Consider the following 20,153-nt stretch of genomic DNA (forward strand, 5'->3'; position numbering starts at 1 on the left):
AGAAGGCCGCCAGGAAACTTCATACTGTCGCCGAGACAAAGCCCACAGATGGGACACCATCAACGAAGCCACCTGATTACCATACAAGTGATGATAAACCAATGTCAGAAACTCCAGATGCAAAGATCGAACCAGCCACATATCAGACTGGACCGATCTGCTGAAAGAGGTGGTGACGCAGAAAAGTCCCAGGGTTAGGACACCGAGCAAACAGCGCCAGAAACCAAGGCTGGGCCGGCCACCAAGGGGCCAACAGGACAATTCTTCCCTGCTAAGTCTCCAAATGAGCCCAAAACTGAAGCAACAGCTGAACCAGCAGGAAGAGTTACAGGTAACCCCACCTCGACCAGTCCAGCTGAAAAGCACCTACCTTGACGGGCTCATCAGGTAACCACGAGAAGTCACCCAAAGAGATCAGCCCCAAAGAGCCAAGGACCGCATCAAACTCCCTGGATTCAGGCAATGTACTACCAGAGTGTAGTTCGAATGGAGTTGGATTGTCGATCTGCAAGTGAAACGAACCCTCCAAAGTGACAGCCACACTGCCGTGAACTCCCGCACCATGCTGTGAGCCTGACAGAAGGAGGGACCCCACCACCCCTGGCCGGCCTGGTGAGCACTGGTCACAAAACCCCAGCCAAGAGACAACGCATACATGTACACATCGAGCAACAGCTCGGAGGCATCAAGGCACTGAACCCCGAAAATCCAAAGAGGAAGCCGGCGACGCAGCAGCAATGCAAGGGCCCCCAGAGGCCGAACCAAATGATTGTGAAAGGGGCGGAAGGTACATCCCCGAATGAGCCAGAACAGCTGCCGAAGCCAGACCCGACCAGGCGGGTAATCCAGCACGGCAAAGTTCAGACTCCAGCACAGCTGCTCGAGCAACCATCGTGTGACCCGGGAGCCCTCCAGAAACAGCTGAAGGCGGGACCACAGCTGCAGCAACAACGCCTGGGGGAGAGACAAGGAAGCAGTCCGAGAGTCCCACACAAGACCCAGCCAACTCCAAACCTGAGAAGGAACTAGAAGGGACTTCCTCCAGTTCACCAAGAACCTCAACCCGGCAAGCTGGGAAGGAACCAAACCCCTGGCAAGCAGACATGCAGTCCGGCTGGGAGCTCACACCAGCCAGTCGTCAAGGTAGGCCAGAATCCGACTCTTTAACAGACAGAAACGGGCCACTATGACCCGAGTAAGACATGTGAAAATGCGAGGTGCCAGATGCAACTTGAATGGAAGGCAATGAAAGCAGTAAGCTTGTCATCCCACGAAAAAACCGTGCCAATCCCTGAACCCCGGATGAATCGGGACATATCAATAAGCATCCCGGAGGTCCAGAGACATCATCCAAACATCCAAAAAAAGCCGGACCTGGGACAGAGTGGTCATCCAAAAGGAGTAGCAAAAGACCTAGGGGGTTCAGATGGGACAAGTCCAGAATGAACCTCAGATCCGCACAGTCCTGTTTCGGGACTAGAAACAGGCAGGAAACCCACATAAGGGATGAGGTCATTTTGACCAAGCCCAAGCATACCCACTCCAAGATGACCTGACAAAGCATAGGAGAAAAGGCCTGCCCTGAAACCCTTGAACCCCCCTGAAGGAGGAGGAGTCACTCTATGCCACCGCAGGCCGAAGGAAACGATCTTTAATGCCCATAAATCGTGGAACTAGGCTTGAACGAGCAGCGTGAGCGTCTCCCCCCCATCGCCCCGTTAACGGCGCGAACCTCAAATGGTCTGAAGTCCCTTACGGTAAGCCACCCAATGTGCAGAGCAAACACCGTGCAGACCAATGCGCAGAGCAAACACTGCGCCGACCCGTCACTGCCAGCTCCAAAGGCAACAACGGTTCCGAAACTGGCACCAAAGGCCTACCACAACTAAAGGAATCCCGAACCCTGGCATGACCCTTTCGGGAAAGACCCCACGGCCACCCTGGAGAACCAACAAGTCTGACATAGGGCGACAGCTAGATGAAGCTGCCTGCAGCTACTGCACAACCACAGAATCTGCAAACAGCAACGAACAAAGAGGCGACGAAAACCTAGGAGCCAGGATCCACACAGATTCCAGGGAGTGAGCAAGCACAGCCTGACAGCACTCAAGGCAAGAAGCAAAGAACAGAGGCACCGCCTCCATCAGAATCAGCGCTAACAACTTCAACAAGGCTGCTGACTCCCGAGCCACTGAGGCAAATGCACCTGACACAGGCCCGGCACCCACTACCCCCACAACCTCCTCAAGCCAGTCTGAAAACAGCTCAAGCAGGGAAAAGAAAGGCAAACCCAAAGCCAAGTGCCTCCAGGCGTGCAAATCCTCACCAACCAGGGACGCCAAAAGGTCGGAAACCTGCACATGAAGCTGCACCTGGCCGATATCTTTAGGGAGAATGGGGGCGAATAAGCACACATGGAGGTGCTTCAATTCACCCCCCCAGGTAAACCTAAACAACCGTAGAAGTTTCCCACCATTCAAGCATGCGAGTGTGACAGAACGAATGCCAAGCCCCAAAGAAAAGAAAGGGCAGTCTGCCAACCAAGATGACTCCGGCACCTCGTAATGCACCCAATAAGGAAAAATAGAACCAAACTCAAACGAAGAAGGGTTCATTATTGAGGCACAATCTGGGTCATACAGGAGATATGCCACAATGGCCTCCCAAGCCTTCTTAGGTGGGATGCTTTAAGTCGAAAACCTCTGGAAGGAAAGGACCAAAGAACCCAAGAGACGCGGGAAGAGCAGAACCCATATCAAATTCGTACAGAGAGTGGGGTAAGAAAACCTCTCTCACTGCAACAAACCCTGCACCGAGGGTACCAACACTCAAGCGGGGTCAAACGGGGCCCAAGCCCCCCCACTTCAACTCCTCCCTATCCCCGGGATCCTCCATGCCAGAACCCAGGGCAGAGCCGTCCTCCAAACCCTCCGGAGGAAAACCCTCCGCCCCTAAAGAAAAGGCAGACTCCACTGAAAAAGCTGGGAAAAAGGGGGCCCACTGGTCAGACCCCGATGCCCCGACTGGAGGAGCAGGCTCGAATGCCTCCATCACCGAACTGGATGGTGCAGCCACTAAGACTGTTCGAGTCTCAACACCATCTAAACCCTGCCCCAACTCCGAAACCCTCAGACGTTTGGGAGTTGGGGGGGGGGGGGGTGGTAGCAGGACAAATGACAGCAGGGTAAGGACGAGGGAGCAAGGATGAAACCAAAGTTGAAGCAACTAATGCCCCCCAAGTCCAGGTCCCTATAACCAAAGCAGGGCAGCCGCGGGGCATCCGGAAAATCAACCAACCTAGCGCGTTGCAGCAACCTAAACCTTGCATAGAATGCTGACATTGCCGGCACCCAATTATCAGTATCAGTGGACTGAGTAAATTGGAGCCCCAGCAGGGAACACCACTCGCAGGACTCTGGGTCAAAAGTGTCATCGACCCAACAGGCAGCATGGAGGCAAAACCGGTAAATGTCACCCTGAGACAAGGGAACAGAGCAACCTTCGAACTCACACAAGACGAGATGGGATCAAGAGGACACATCCATTGGACCATTAAGTCCCAATGGAGCTTTCCACAGCCCTTAGGCTGACTGCTAAGGGAAGCCCAGGCAAGGTACTGCTAACTGGTTGGCCCAAACTACCAAAAGAAGAATTAAAGCTGAACCCCTGCGACGTGTACAGTCACGAAGACCTAGTGGGGGACCACCAGAGTAACAGGATGGACAATGACCAAGGGGCAGACTCCCTTCCCCCCCCCCACCAGGCAACAAACAAAAAGAAAAAGAAAACCCCACAAAAGAACAATGTCTCCAGGAGGAACAGAACCGGCTGCTGTGATAATAGGTGACAAACTGCACAGTACCTTGCACCCCTCTAGCGACGATACTACCTCCTACCCAAGGTCAAACAGCAGCTATGAAAACCCCAGCTGACCCCAAGGGCGGGCAATCGCCAAGCAGCAAAAGTATGGAGGTAGTCCCTGGACCACTTGTGGAAGATAACCCCAAGCCGCAAGAACAGTACTTACAGGGCACCTAGGAAATAGGGCCCTAGGTGCATGCAGCAGCCCTATTACTCCGTGAATTACTCCTGGCTCACACATCACTACACAGCAGAACACCGCAAACGCACAGCACTGCACAGAGACAGGAGCCAAAGTTGAAAGATCGCCACTTAACACATCAGCTTGAGAACTGGGGTTGGATGGCCGGCATGGGTCCTTTCTCCCCAGTTGCACAGACAGTGGTGCGGCGGTAGATGTGACATCATGCTAGTCTGCTTGTTTTCGGATTGGGGAGTTCAGCTTGATAGTTCGGCTTTTGGTAGCAATTTTGAACCAGGTGGAGTTTATTTTGGGATGCCTCCCTTTCTGGGTCCCTAGCCCGGTCGATGGCAGACATGGAATGCTTCTAACCACAGGGAGCGTTTCTATAAGCCATAAGCCATTGCTTCTCGTGCCTCTTTGAGTGGGGGCTAGGTTCTGGCTCATGGTCCCCGGTATGTATAAGAACTCCAATCAGTTGAAGGATGAGATTTACACTCATGGTGTCCCATCTTCCCGGTACTCCACCATACGGCACTTTGAAACTACTGACAGTTTGGGCATCCAGCATCTACTCATTTAACTTGTTCCAGCTGTCTACTACTCTGTTTGCAAAACGACAACTCTCAAATGTTTTTCTTCAGCAGCTTTGCTTTGAAGATGCAGGTTTTGAATTCTTTGTTAATTTTGTTAGTTCTTGTTACTATTTTGTACATAGTGATCATATCACCTCTTTTCTTCTCTCTTCTAACTTTGGTATATTTAACACATCTAGTTTCTCCATATAGCTCTTTCTGGGGGAAGCCCTTTGTGGGTTCCTGAAGCTACTATATACTAATATGGTGCCATCTACTAAGTCGCATCAGCCGCAGAGTTCTATAGGCTTACCAGAGACCAGCACCAAAACCTGGTCCTCCCTCTGACATTCATTTTCACCACTGTAAGGGCACGTGCTTGAAAGCCATACTCTAGAGTAGGAACTCACAAAACCCGTCTTTACTTCCTTACTTATGGTATAGATATGCCACTTTAAAGCAGGGATGTAGAACCAATATGCATTCGTAAACATTTCAACCACATGAGTACCCACATTGGGACAGTACCATATTTTTGAATTGGCGGGACTCAACACTTAAGGTGCGTGCATTACATATATTAAAACACAGGAAATGGGACAATACACTAACAAGAAATAATTTTTCACTCACCTGATTAACCTAAATATTCCAGTCACACAGATTTAATGGAGGCCAATAACCTCACACAGTGAGGTGAGTACCTCACGAGCTCACACCACACAGCCTGTGTGTGTGTGGAGTCTCATCCCTCTCTCCTTCATGGAGCCCAGGGATGCTCCTCTCACAAAAAACCACCGTTGAATGTAATGAAACGCCATTTTCTGGGTGAGACCCGGAGGCTCCCCGGAGCTTTACCAGGCTGATATGCTAATGTCAGACTTTGGCATCAGTGATGTGTATGGAGTTCTAGGGCCTACCGGGGACCACGGCCAGAACCTGGCCCTCTCAGAGAGGCAAGGGAAGCAATGGCCTATAGAAACCCCCGTGTAGTTGGAAGCATTCTATGTCTGCCATCGACCAGGTCAAGCATCCAGAAAGGTAAGCATTCCAAAACAAACCCCTATTCTGGTTAAAATTGCTACCTAAAGCCGAACTAATGGATAGAACTCCCCAGCAGAAAACAAGCAAACGAGTATGACGTCACACGTCACCGCGCCGCTGTTTGCGCAGCTCCCCCCTCCCCGGGAGGGGGAAAGGGGGAGCCCCAGACCTCCCACGCCGGCTATCCACCCATCAGTTCTGAGGCTGGATGTCAAAACATGCGAAAACCGCCGACCGGAGGGAGGGAGGGTTGCCGGGGAGCCTCCGGGTCTCACCCAGAAAATGGCGTTTCATTACATTCAACGCTGCTTTTCTGGGGGAGCCCCGTCGGCTCCCCGGAGCTAACTACCCACAGAGGAAGGTCAAAGGGAATGTAACTGGGAGGCGGACACCACACACCCCCCACAGAAGCGAGACAACCGGCAGCAAACGTCAACCCAAGGTGCCACAGCCCCAAAAAGTCCCGGGAAGGGGGAGCCCCAGACCTCCCACGCTGGCTATCCACCCATCAGTTCTGAGGCTGGATGTCAAAACATGCGAAAACCGCCGACCGGAGGGAGGGAGGGTTGCCGGGGAGCCTCCGGGTCTCACCCAGAAAATGGCGTTTCATTACATTCAACGCTGGTTTTCTGGGGGGAGCCCCGTCGGCTCCCCGGAGCTAACTACCCACAGAGGAAGGTCAAAGGGGACGGAACCGGGAGGTGGACACCACGCACCCCCCACGGAAGCGAGACAACCGGCAGCAAACGCCAACCCAAGGCGCCACAGCCCCAAAAAGTCCCGGGAACAACACGAGAACAACGAGCAGCAAGGCCCCCGTACGAACACCAAAGATCCATGCCCGAATGACCGCAAGCACACATCGCTCAGACGGCAGTGGGAGCAGCGAAGCCACGAACGCCACGGGCATGAGGGAAGAACACAGGAAGCTTAGCCGCAAGAACACAGCTGACAACCTGGGACACCATCACCCGCGAACCGGGAACAGAACGGGATCAACGCAAAACGCGCCCCGGACACAGATGCCGTGGCACGCAAACAACAGCGGAGGGCTGCCACTGAACACAACACACAACACAGCCCCGGCCCGACCAACCAAGCACCAACAAACCATGGACCCCTCCAGAACACAGCAGCCCAACCCCGCGTCAGAAAAGATGGAGACTGCTGCCACCGAACAACCAAAACGCTAAAACCGAAGGAGCAAGAAAACTCAGCGACCCGACCCTGAGAGGCAAATGCCAAAAGGAAAAAAAGTCGACGAAAAAACAAACCGGAACCTAAGGGGCACTACTAACCGAGAAGAAAACAGAGCACGCTGACCAGAGACCAGGACGGTGCAAGTGGCGCATGAGACGGCTTACTAACGGCGCAGAAGCAACACCAAAACCGAAAGCAATCCGAAGCGGCTCCGCCAGCGCCGCACGAAAAGAGGCGTCAGTATGTGGCAAGACGACGGCCCCCAACCCCCACCAGAAAACCAAGCCGACGCTAACAAGAGTAGCCACTTAAGAAGGGACAGGTAAAGGAAGGACCGCCAAAATACCCCATACTGCCGCCAAGAGAAGTACGCAGTTGGGACACCTACCATGAAGCTCCCTGACCACCAACTGGAGGCGAGATCGCGAGGTAGAACGTAAGCAGCCCCGACAAGGCCCCTCCGAGCCCAGGAAAAGGCGGAGCCACGGGAAGATCACGGGCGCGACCACCGAAACCCAGGCTGCACAAGGAGATGGAACGTCTGCCGAACAGAAAAACTCCAAAGCAAGCAAGCCCACCAGGAGTTCAGAAATGACGGGTCCGACGCGAGACATCGCATGACCCCAAAAAACCAACCGGCAGGGCAAGCTAGGAAACCAAAGAAGGCGGAAGGGGTGCCACCAGAAACAGTACCCGAACCAAGGGGTACGAGCAACTGCAACAGACCGAGACAAAGAAGCACACCACAGGACACAGGCTGAAAAAATGCCCAAGAAGCCAAGGAACACATGCAGAACACCCCTGCAGCAGAGGAGGAAACAAGGGAACGCACAAGGAAATGAAGCGGTGGAAACCGACCACCCCCCCCCACCCAAACATAGCAGCAAGTGCAGGCAAAACCGACCAAAGGAGATCCCAGGAAAACGACTGGGGAGAGGCAGGATGAAAGAGCTGAAGCACAAGAACCCCAGGAAAACAACCAGGGGTGGACACTCAGGCAGGGACAGAGAAAAAACCACGCACATGAGAGGGCCAAGCCAGGGACCCGAAGACCACGAAAAACAACAAGCAAACCCCCATACGCAAACCCTAGGCACAAAACAGCAGCAAGGTGCCACACCACAACAGGACACAGGAACAAGGACACGCCACCACGAAACACGGTACCAATGCACACATGCAGCAGCAGCAACAGGCACCACAGCAACATGTAAATAGCAACTCGCTTCTGCAAAGGCAGAGAACGGAGCAGGCAGACCCCAATCAGGGCCAACGGAGACACGACAGAACCCAGCAGTCCCAGAATCCTGCACACCAGGCGACCGACGGTGGAGAACCCCGCTCGATATCCGCTGGATGGGGTACTGGGAGCTCATTTACACCCCAAGCCCGGCCCAAGGCCAGGCTAGACCGGCCAGAGGGAGACCCACCAGACAGCTGCTTGGAGCAGCCCGCAAGCCCACATACCCCCCACAACCAGAATGGGCCGGAACTTCTATTCGAAAACAGGCTAGTGTGCCCCTGGAAGTCCACGAACGTACCGGCAATATGGCGTATGCTCGCAAGTAGGTCGTGTAACAACCGCAGACCTCTGATGTTTATACAGTGTTCCCCGATTGTGCCAATAACACCGCTGCAATCCACTGGTACTATCCCACAAGTTCGTCCAGATAGGCGGGACCCAAGAGCCAGAGCTCAAACCCTGCAAGCACAACCAGGAGAGCCCTACCAGGTGAGTACATAACCAGCACCACAACCCACACATCTCATAACACGAAAAAAGGTGGGTCCCTTGAATGACTCTAGCATGGCTTGGACATGCACATGAGGGGGACAGGAAGGGTTGAAAAAAGGGACAGTCACTGGTGTGTGAACGGTCTGTCGTACAAAAATATACCTAAATAAAGACAGGTATATAAACAGCTCCGCATCCAGCGCCCGGCCAAAAGACGTCAGACCACAGAAACTCACCTGTCGAACGGAGGCACGAACGTGACATGACTCCACCGTGCCCAGAAGATCCTGGGAGCACCGCCAGGTGAAGACGCCAGAGCCGGACACACAGGAGAGCAGGGTAGAGGTGAAGGAGGCGGCCCACACCCATGACACAGGGAAAACCTTGGCGCCCTCCCCCCAGCTGGAAACCAGGACACCCCCGGAGCGAAGGGGCACATACCACAGCAAGGGAGACGAGCGAGAGGCGAAGCACTTGAGAAAAAAGGGCGCAAAACACCAGCACTGAAACAACCACCCAGACCAAAACAAACTCCACGGCACATGCGCATGACACGCTGGCCGAACCACACAATCCTCTCTGCGGGACGGTGCCAACCAGGACTACTGCACTAGAAAAGAAGCCAAAAGAGGAAGCGGGAACAACAAAACCGGCCAACGAAGCGAAGACAGAGCCCAAAAAGGTACCCAATCGGGCCACAAGTAGCCCAACAGGGCCACTAGCCACAAGCAGCCCAACTGGGCTACAAGTAGTCCAAAACGGCGACCCGGACGAGGAGCCGACAGCTGTTCCAATAATGCGGGAAGTAGTGAAAACCTTCCCGAACCCTCGAGAACACAGAAGCCAACACTAGTCCTGAAGGCACACAAAGGCGCAGGCACACCCGAGACCAGAAGTCACGTAGAACCCCAAGAACGGGGAAACATGATGAAGACACCGTCCCAAAAAAGGGGAGGGGGAAGCATCCACCCACAGGACGGAACCAACCGACTCAAAGGCCAAAGAACCGAGCTCGGGGAGGGGCCGCCGCCCAACAGCACGTACAGCGAGTGGGGAGGAAAGACCCCACTCCGCGTAACCACAAGCCCTGGCTAGAGGGGGAGAAAAAAAACCACGGGGTCCTACGGGGCCAAGGGCCCCCCCAAGTCAGCCCCTCCCCAGCCCCGGGAACCGACAAGACAGCCCCCGGGGCTGAGCCGTCCCCCCAAAGCCCCGGCAGTACCAGAAAACCGGGGCAGCCGCGAAAACACTAAAGAAGGGAGCCCACTGGCAGATTCTTACAACTCGGCTGGAGGAACAGGCTCAATGCCCCCGTCACTACCCCGGAAGGGGAAGTCCCTGAGACTGCCCGAGTCTCAACACCATCAAACCCCGCCCCGATCCTAAAAGACGGTAAGGAACCGGATGCAGACAGGAAGGGGGATCCAGGGAAAACACAAGGGGGCGTGGAAGGAACCGAAGCAATCAACACCCCAAGTCCCAACACGAACCAAAACGAGGTAGCCCCGGGGCTCCCGGGGAGTAAACCACGAGAGCGTTGCCACCACCAAGGCTCAAAGTGCAACGCCCCTGCTGCCCGCACCCGCTTAGTCAGCACAACTGGGTAACCGAGCCACAACGAGCAACAAAACTCGCAGGACTCCGGGTCGAAGGTGTCACTGATCCCACAGGCAGCAGACGGAGGCAAAACAGAGAGTCACCCAGAGACAAAGGGTGAGAGCAACCCTCAAACTCGCTGGAAGCAAGGGGGGACTCTGGGGTCACATCCATCGGACCCACGCGCCCCCAGGGGTTTCCCAGGGTCCCGAACGTTTACTATAAGAGGACTCGCGCTCAGGTAATCCCAGGCAGGGTACTGCTAACCGGCGCCCAAAGCAACCAAACAACTTTCTAAGAGCTGAACCCCCGGGATGTGTACTCTCACGGGGACCTAGCAGGGGGTACCACCAGAAAATATTCAGAACACAAGGGACACAAGGGGCAAGAACAAAGGCAGACCCCCCACCAGGTAGATAAACAAAAAGAAAAAGAAAACCCCGCAAGAGGACAGTGTACTTAAGCGGAACAGAGCCGGCCGCCATGATTGGTAAAGACAAGCTGCACAGTACCCTGCGCACAACCAGTGCAAAACTGCCCCTTACCCTAAGGCGAACAAGGGAGACAGAACACCCGAGCACACAAAGAGCGGTCAAAAACCAAGCAGTAAACGGCCTAGTAGGGGCAGGACCCAAGGAACTTGTGGAAGGTGGCCCCAAGCTCCAAGGGCAGTACTTACAGGGCACCTAGGGAAGGGAACCCTAGGCGCATGCAGCCCGAGTACTGGAGACTCACTCCCGGCTCGAGCACCACCTAGAAAACAGACACCACACTCTAGGTACAGTGCTGAAACAACTACTGGAGCCGGAGCACATAACCGGTGCCCATAGCATCAACCTCAGAACTGATGGGTGGATAGCTGGTGTGGGAGGTCTGGGGCTCCCCCTTCCCAGGACTTTTCGGGGCTGTGGCGCCTTGGGTTGGCGTTTGCTGCCGATTGTCTCGCTTCCGTGGGGGGTGCTTGGTGTCCGCCTCCCGGTTCCGTCCCCTTTGACCTTCCTCTGTGGGTAGTTAGCTCCGGGAAGCCTACGGGGCTCCCCCCAGAAAACCAGCGTTGAATATAATGAAAAGCCATTTTCTGGGTGAGAACTGGAAGCTCCCCGGCAACCCTCCCTCCCTCCGGTCGGCGGTTTTCACGTGTTTTGACATCCAGCCTCAGAGCTGATGGGTGGATAGCCAGCGTGGGAGGTCTGGGGCTCTCCCTTCCCCCTCCCGGGGAGGGGGGAGCTGCGCAGATAGCGGCGCGGTGACGTGTGACGTCATACTCGTTTGCTTGTTTTCTGTTGGGGAGTTCTATCCACTAGTTCGGCTTTAGGTAGCAATTTTAACCAGGATAGGGGTTTGTTTTGGAATGCTTACCTTTCTGGATGCTTGACCCGGTCGATGGCAAACATAGAATGCTTCCAACCACACAGGGGTTTCTATAGGCCATTGCTCCCCTTGCCTCTCTGATGGGGCCAGGTTCTGGCCGTGGTCCCCGGTAGGCCCTAGAACTCCATACACATGACTGATGCCAAAGTCTGACATTAGCATATCAGCCTGGTAAAGCTCTGGGGAGCCGACGGGGCTCCCCCCAGAAATGCGTAGGAAAATTATACACACACACACACACACACTCAAGCATATTTACTAATACATACTCTCAAACTGTGACGGTGTTCCCCTCCTTATATTTCTCCCATGCCAGCTGTAAGAGTCATATCCACTTTTCCCGAACGTTCTTTACGTTCCGGGGAACAATTTGACGTATGTGGGAGCGTGGAATGTTCTCGCGTTGGCGAGAAATTCGCAAAAGAAGAGTGTTTTGGCCTGTGGTATAGGCCCTTTAGGACACCAATATGGCACCGGCCCCTCCATTTTACTGCCAAAACGGTATGACATCAGTGGCACCAGATTGGTCAAGAACAGTGACGTGGCACAGGAAGCCAATGAGAAATGCCCCTGGCAAGTATGACGTCACGAGAGCAGGGGGGTCCGGACGGCGCGGGCTGTGGCGCCCAGCAGTTTGACACGACATGTCGAGGTCGGACGTGCGATCAAGGGTCCTGTCAGTTTGACAGTCTACCCCACTCCGGTGGATTTTACGCGTCACTCAGTAGTCTGCAAGCACCCTGTGAGGTCTTCCTTTATTCCATGTGTTGAACCGAAGAAGGAATCGACGAGAATTGAGCAGCAAGTGCTCCAGTGACAGGTGCTTTGCAAGAAGTGAAGTCTGTGCAGTGACGTTCGGGACGTCTGAGCAAGTTCACCCGTTTAGTGACGACGTAACGGCTGGGCCAATCCACCGAGAGTCAGCAGAAGAACGGAACTAGCTGGGAATCAGGACGACTGCAGCTGAGAGAAAGGACTGCAGGCGTAGTTGTGAGGAGAAGTCGACGGCCAGGAGACAGACTTCAACCCTTCAAGAAGTTGTGGAGGAGCACGGGCCTGCAGAGGATAGAGCACGGTGAAGACGCGTTTTTTGACGTGTTGAAGAGGTTCCTGGAGAGAGCATCAGTGTGTGTGTGGGGGCGTTCCCTACGAGTTGAGAGCTGGAACCAGGAGCTTCAATCCAACTCTCAACAAAGGGTGAGTCCACATCATTGAGGTGGAAGTAGGTAATTCAGTTTTCCCTCCCCATTCCCCTTTAGTCAGCTATTTTAGCCAGAGTATCTTCTATGTCGTGAGCAGGGCTCACCAATGTCTATGTCATAGTAAGGCACAGTTGTGCAGAGAGATGCTGTAGAGAGCTCTCACGAAATATATATGTGGTGTGTGAGTGCACCTGTGATTTATTGAAGAGATTGCTGTGTCGAGGACATTTATACTCATGTGACATTAATATTATAAGTTTGTGTCAGAGAATATATATATATATATATATAAGTGTACCATTTATTAGTATAAGGCTGTGTGCCCTGTATTGACTCATTATTGCTAATATTGATGAAGTGATCTATATATATGCTGGAGTATTGAATAACATATTCATGTGTACAGTGATTTACTGTGATATTGCCATTGAAGTGACTTACGGTGTTTAAGGCCAGTACAGTGATTTATTGCATTTATTACCATTACTGTGATATACGGTGTTTAATGCCATTACTGTGAGTTACTGCGTTAATTGCCATTGAAATGATTTATTGAGCTTAAGGCCAGTGCAATGATTATTGCGTTTAACGCCATTATAGCAAGTTACTGTGTTGATTGCCATTATTGTGTTTACTGTGAATTTAAAGAAATAGGCGCTTAACACCAGGACAACAAGTACACAGAGATTATACAGCGAGGGGGCGTGGCAGCTGGGAATGACAGGAGGGGGAGTGTTGCCATCTTGTTGTGTTCCAGTTTATGAAGGGGAAGTGATCTGCTGCCATGAACTTCATCGCCTTGTTGTTGATAGAGATAATACTTTAATATTTTAAGTAAAATACAAAACCACCTTCATGTTTGCATTATCCCTCCATTACTTGTTGCTATTGAGATTATTGAGTCCATATAGAGAGAGAGTGATTGAGATACATACCTGCCTGTTACTCAATTCAATTAGTGAGCTCTCTGCCACTATTACCACAATTCCACAATACCACTGACGTGTTACTGGACACGGAGAACAGCAATTGGCGACCTTTCAGTTAGCAGTCGAGCCCTCTGTCGGGGCGGGCACATGATCAAGAGAGTAGATTGTGTTCCCACTCGTCTTTGGCTAGGAGGCCGGCTGGAGATTGACTGGGAAACTCTCCAGGTGAACAGTGGCACCTCGAGGATGGAGTGAAGACCCGCAGGGCTACAGTAAGTAACAGTTACCACTACTAGTACTTGGTAGTGGCTGGTGAGAGGTAGAGAAACCCCGACATTGTCGATATTGCCAGGATATTAAGCACGGTTACTTAACTTACTGACGCGAAACCCCGACACAAACACAAATGAAATATAAAAATTAACGCAAATAATACAAACTAGTATTTTAACTAAGAGAAACATTTACATCAATAACAAAAGCTAGACTTTACATGCCAGTCATTACACAATACAACCAGGGAAAGCAACCAGGAGGTCAGAGTAGCAATTATATTAAGGAGTAATATAATTGCTCCAAATTCTCATTAGTTTCAGTGCAAGCAATTAAATGTGCCACTTAAGTTATCCCTGAGAATACTGCACTCCATTAAGTTCTACACTAATCCTGTATGAGCTAATTACTATTAATATATCTACCCAAGTGTACAAGCATCGCTAGGTATGTTGGTGAGTTTGGTAAGTTAGAAGAAGGTTGTAATATAAGCTGTCGACAGTAAATCTCCATCAGTCTTGGTCTAACTGGAATAGTGGTTCAGTACAAAAGCTCAAGAGATACTGCAGAGCTTCAACAGTGTAGAGAGAACAGCATACTTCTAACATCATGGGCATGAGGGTAGATCACAGGCTGGTGTCACAGGGGAAGACAAAGGGCAGAGCCTTGTTGAGCTCTAACGGTAACACTCTGTCACTGCTCTCTTTACTGTTGGCTCTGTACTCATTTTCCTTCATGATGAAGTTGGCGCTTAATCCCTGTGTACACCAGTCCCAAAACACAGGGACCTTGCAGCACCTCTGGGAACTCACTAGGCTACCTTCTATCCCCAGAGAGTGGGAGATAGAGCAGCATGTGTCAAAGGGTGGCAGGTGTCTATCTCGAACTCTTTTTTATCCAGCTATTGTGATTATGGGGGTTCTCACATGCACCCAGTACACAAGAAATGACTTCAATTTCTCTACTCTAGTCCACTTGAAACATGATGCTACGTTCCTCCAATTTTATTAAATCTTTATTCCTGAACTCAAGTCAGTACCCTATTGTCAGGCTTTCACATATAAATGACATGGCGTAATCGTAATAAAGGTACATGTAAACACAACGTTTAAAACTAAAAGAATATTTACTAACAAAAAAACTACATAAATAAATAATTAATTGTCTTGGATAGCCTCAATTAAGTCTGCAGTCAATGGCCGCTCTCAACCTTCATTAATACTAATGTTAATCTATTCACATGCATAGTCTCAATGTATCCTACCACATGAGTGTCACTTTAGATCCAACACCACATCCTTGGCTGCTCCCTGGCATCACAAGTATCCTCTTCCTTCCTTGGGTGACACAGATGTGGCGCCGATCCTCTTGACACACTGCGGGATACACCCTGCGGGACACACTCTGTGCTGTACATTTTGCAAAGATTTTTTTGGAGGTCTAACAGGGTCTTGGCCACCAGGTGTCTGGTGAATATCCCTTGCCCTCTGCAGCCTTGTGTGGCTTTGGGGTGTCTGTCGCGGCCGAATGTCTCTTCCTCGGATTGATATCTAGTGTTGCCACCTTCCTCGTAAGTCCCTGTATTTCCTTCTCTGTGGATAGTTAGCTTCAGGGAGCTGATGAAGCTCCCCCACAGAAAACCAGCATTGAATGTAATGAAACGGCAGTTTCTGTGTGAGCCCAGTAGGTTCCATCACTCCCTCCGAATGATGGCTTTTATCATTCAAGAACTGGCTGGTGGGCGGCCCAGCTCAATGGGCTGTCTCCCACTCCCCCCAGTGGGCCCCCTCCCCCCCAGTGAGCCCCCCCTCCCCTCACTGAGGGGAGGGTTGGCACTAACAAGCGGGGGGTTAGTTGGACGAGGTTTTGCTTGTTTGTTCTCTTTGTGTGGAAGTTCTTTTGATATTTTGAGAGAGTAAGTCGCATTTTTTAACCAGGCAGTATAGTCTGTTTTGATTTGCCTATGTTTCTGGGTACCTTCCCTGGTCAATGGCAAGATGATAAACTTTAAAAGTAATGTGTTCATGAGCCATTGCTCCCTACACCTCTCTGAGGGGGCCAGGTTCTGGCTCTGGTCTCTGGTAGGCATACAAGAACTCTGTGACTGATGACTCCAAGTAATGTGGCACTTAAACAGTATGCTAGTTTCAGGGAGCTAACATAAATAATCCTTGTATACAATTTGATATTTTATATATTCTATCTATTTGTTCCACTAACAATTAACTTTTACATTTTACAATTTACAATTTACAATTTTTTACAATTTACAATTTACAATTTTTTACAATTTACAATTTACAATTTTTTACAATTTACAATTTTTTACAATTTACAATTTACAATTTTTTACAATTTACTTTTAACAATTTACTTTATTTACACTTTAACAAGCACTGAGAGGTGGCTGTATCCTACTTGCAAGGAGCAGTTGTAACACTATATAATACGATGTTTGAAAAGAGTAATATTAAGAATAACTATATTTAAAGTTTAAACAGTTTTACAGTAATCAGGATATCATACCATAAAAGCAATTACTTCTGGAGGATCAATGTGTGCCTTCATCTTCTTCCAGTTAAATGATGCTCTGGCCCGGTACTGGCTAAGCGGGCCCTCGGGTAAATCTGGGATGAGTTCATTCAAATCTGTCCCTTCTTCAGCACCTGCTGAATACATCACTGATCCCTCCATTATGACCAAGTTACCTGAAATAAAATTTTAGAACATTGTAATTGTAAGCAAATCTGGCAATGTTCAATGATGCAGCACAGTGCCAAGTTAGGGTTGAACTCTCACTGACTCCTACTATTAAAATTCATAAGACTTTAATCTCTGGGCAGCGCTGCTGCTAATAGCCAACAACACTGCTGTAAGAAAAAAACCCTCTAAGATTATTAAAATATGTTCTCTGATCACAGGAAAAATAATAAAACAATTATAGATAACATATTTTGGACGCAATAAGGCGAGGAAATCTGGCAAAATTGAGGCGCTGACAGAGTAGACGTCTTGGTCGGTCTCCTCCACCCGAGCTGTGAGGCAGGAGTTGCCACAAAGATATTTGTAATTATTTCAATGTCTTTGATTGATTTTTTCTCTGTTTTTTGCAGTAATATTATTCAATAGCGTGTAGTGTGATATATTTGTATAATAAAACAAGTGAACCATCGCTATACTCAAAAGTATGGTGTGCATTTTAGTCATTCAATTACTATATTCATAAAATATAAAGCAAATATTTTTTCTGTTATTATACTATATGCACATGTTATATATAAATATATACATGTTTTGTTCACCATAGGGAACCACTAAGCTGGTATGGTGCATCTAAATAGCATAGTGGCCACCAACACCAGTCAGGTGACACTGCTACGTTCCTCCCTCACCAACATTCCTCCTACCACCATACTGTTTGTACTGTTATTGCACTATACACATACATTATATTTATAAGTATGTACATGTTTTGTTCAACATAACTGTACAACTAAGCTGGTATGGTGATCAAAAAGCATAGCCGCCACCATACACTGCATGACAAGTCATACGGCAGCTAGCGGATGATGACACCTCACTCACCAAAATGGCTCCTCCCAGCACACTGTTTGTGCTGTTATTACACTATATGCACACACGTAATATATAAGTATCTACATTTGTGTTCACCATAACAAACTACTAAGCTGGTATGGTGAATCCAGACAATAACAGTGGCTGCCACACAGTCAGCTGATGATGCCACCTCCCTCCCTCATCTACTCACTGGGGAGTAGAAGAATTCCCAGAACCGAAATTATACCTGGAGTCTCTCCAGGTTTGCTCCAGGTAAAACTCCTCCTCCCACCATACCTGGTTGATACCTGGTTGATGGAGTTCTGGGAGTTCTTCTACTCCCCAAGCCCAGCCCGAGGCCAGACTTGACATGTGAGAGTTTGGTCCACCAGGTTGTTGCTTGGAGTGGCCCCATAGGCCCACATACCCACCACAGCCTGGTTGGTCTGGCACTCCTTGGAGGAAACAATCTAGTTTCCTCTTGAAGATGTCCACTGTTGTTCCGGCAATATTTCTTATGCTCGCTGGGAGGGTGTTGAACAACCGTGGACCTCTGATGTTTATACAGTGTTCTCTATTTGTGCATATGGCACCTCTGCTCTTCACTGGTTCTATTCTGCATTTTTGTCCGTATAGTTCACTCCAGTACATTGTTATTTTACTGTGTAGATTTGGGACCTGGCCCTCCAGTATTTTCCATGTGTATATTATTTGGTATCTCTCTCGCCTCCTTTCTAGTGAGTACATTTGAAGGGCTTCAAGACGATCCTCATGACAAGTTTTCGATGATCTCGAAGATCACACGAAGATAACACACACACCATACTATCCACATCGATAATTCTCACCACAATGCTGCTATTATCAGAATCCTGGTCATTAAATCGTGTAAATTAATCATTTTCCACGACTTTATTTTGTAAAGGATCATGAGAAGTATTTTCAAGATTCGTAGATGAACCAAACAATAGCAGTTTACTGTGAGCATCTTGAACAGCATTGTGTTCACTGATATCTGAACATTGTACACAATCTTTATCACAGTCAGGCTCTTCTGTAATACTGTCATAGCTAAATAATAGCAGTTACATATATATTTTGACATTTTTAGGAGATGCTGTGGTCACAAGCTGAACAGCAGTGCTGTTAGCTCATGCTGCGTGTGCCAGCCTTGGTTGCTCACTCAGCACTGAGGCTCTCACACCTGGGAATGTTGCCCCACGATTTTTTTTTTATAAATGGGATCTGTTTACTAGAGCTCTGAGGAAGCTGATGTGAACCCCGTATAGTTGCAGGAATTTTAAATATATATATATATATATATATATATATATATATATATATATATATATATATATATATATATATATATATATATATATATATATATATATATATATATAAAATATATAGTTCTAGTTCAGAATAGGAAAATTAATAATAATAATTTAGGAAGGGAGGGGGGGAGGTAGCAATGACATTAGTCCCAGTGATAGTGTTAAAACACTCACTCACCCAGTGCTTTTTGAGTGCTTTGGCCGGGGAGGATTGACTAGGCACCAATCCTTAACATATTATTAAATATGACCGAAAAAGTAAGATTAATAATTCTAACACGAATTTTCTCAATCTTTCGTACATTTCTTTTCACTGTTGGAGGTAATTCAAAAATCAATTCTCCAAAATTCATTTTTATTTCTAGTCTGACGCGACACTTGAGCGCGTTTCGTAAAACTTATTACATTTTCAAAGACTTTAGTTTACACATACACAACTGAATAGAACTTACACATCTCCGATTTGTTTATATCTACATTTGAGTGAGGTGGTTTTAATTGGGTATTAAATTCATCAACACAAGACAGAACACGAAACAATGGGTATTGAAATGGAAGTGATTGTAGAAAGCCTATTGGTCCATATTTCTTGATGCTTCTATATTGGAGCGGAGTCTTGAGGTGGGTAGAATATAGTTGTGCATTAATTGGCTGTTGATTGCTGGTGTTGACTTCTTAATGTGTAGTGCCTCGCAAACGTCAAGCCGCCTGCTATCGCTGTATCTATCGATGATTTCTGTGTTGTTTACTAGGATTTCTCTGGCGATGGTTTGGTTGTGGGAAGAGATTATATGTTCCTTAATGGAGCCCTGTTGCTTATGCATCGTTAAACGCCTAGAAAGAGATGTTGTTGTCTTGCCTATATACTGGGTTTTTTGGAGCTTACAGTCCCCAAGAGGGCATTTGAAGGCATAGACGACGTTGGTCTCTTTTAAAGCGTTCTGCTTTGTGTCTGGAGAGTTTCTCATGAGTAGGCTGGCCGTTTTTCTGGTTTTATAGTAAATCGTCAGTTGTATCCTCTGATTTTTGTCTGTAGGGATAACGTTTCTATTAACAATATCTTTCAGGACCCTTTCCTCTGTTTTATGAGCTGCGGAAAAGAAGTTCCTGTAAAATAGTCTAATAGGGGGTATAGCCGAATTGAAAGCAAAGGTCAACAAACTGATCGAAACTGTGAACGCCAAGAAATCAGGACTCCACCTGCCAAAGATTATTGGGGAATATAAACCTGGATATGCATATGGAAATGTTAAGACACACAAGCCTGGAAACCCACTTCGGCCAATCATTA

The 20,153-nt window shown here is 49.1% G+C and overlaps 1 protein-coding gene across 16 annotated transcripts in view; it reads right to left on the reverse strand.

Annotated features, from left to right (window-relative positions):
- The window catches only part of LOC123757282 (peroxisomal acyl-coenzyme A oxidase 3-like), a 546,669-nt gene that overhangs the window by 498,653 nt on the left and 27,863 nt on the right, over positions 1-20,153 (reverse strand). For 15 of the 16 annotated variants that reach the window (XM_069323862.1, XM_069323857.1, XM_069323852.1 and 12 more), the window contains one exon: positions 16,494-16,675. The exons of the other annotated variant lie outside the window; for it this stretch is intronic. In XM_069323862.1, coding sequence (XP_069179963.1) covers positions 16,494-16,661 — 168 coding nt within the window. In that variant the 5' untranslated portion in view covers positions 16,662-16,675. The remainder of the gene's footprint in view (positions 1-16,493; positions 16,676-20,153) is intronic. 16 annotated transcript variants of the gene reach the window in all.

The sequence above is a fragment of the Procambarus clarkii genome, chromosome 13, assembly GCF_040958095.1.
Source record: "Procambarus clarkii isolate CNS0578487 chromosome 13, FALCON_Pclarkii_2.0, whole genome shotgun sequence".
NCBI lineage: Eukaryota > Metazoa > Arthropoda > Malacostraca > Decapoda > Cambaridae > Procambarus > Procambarus clarkii.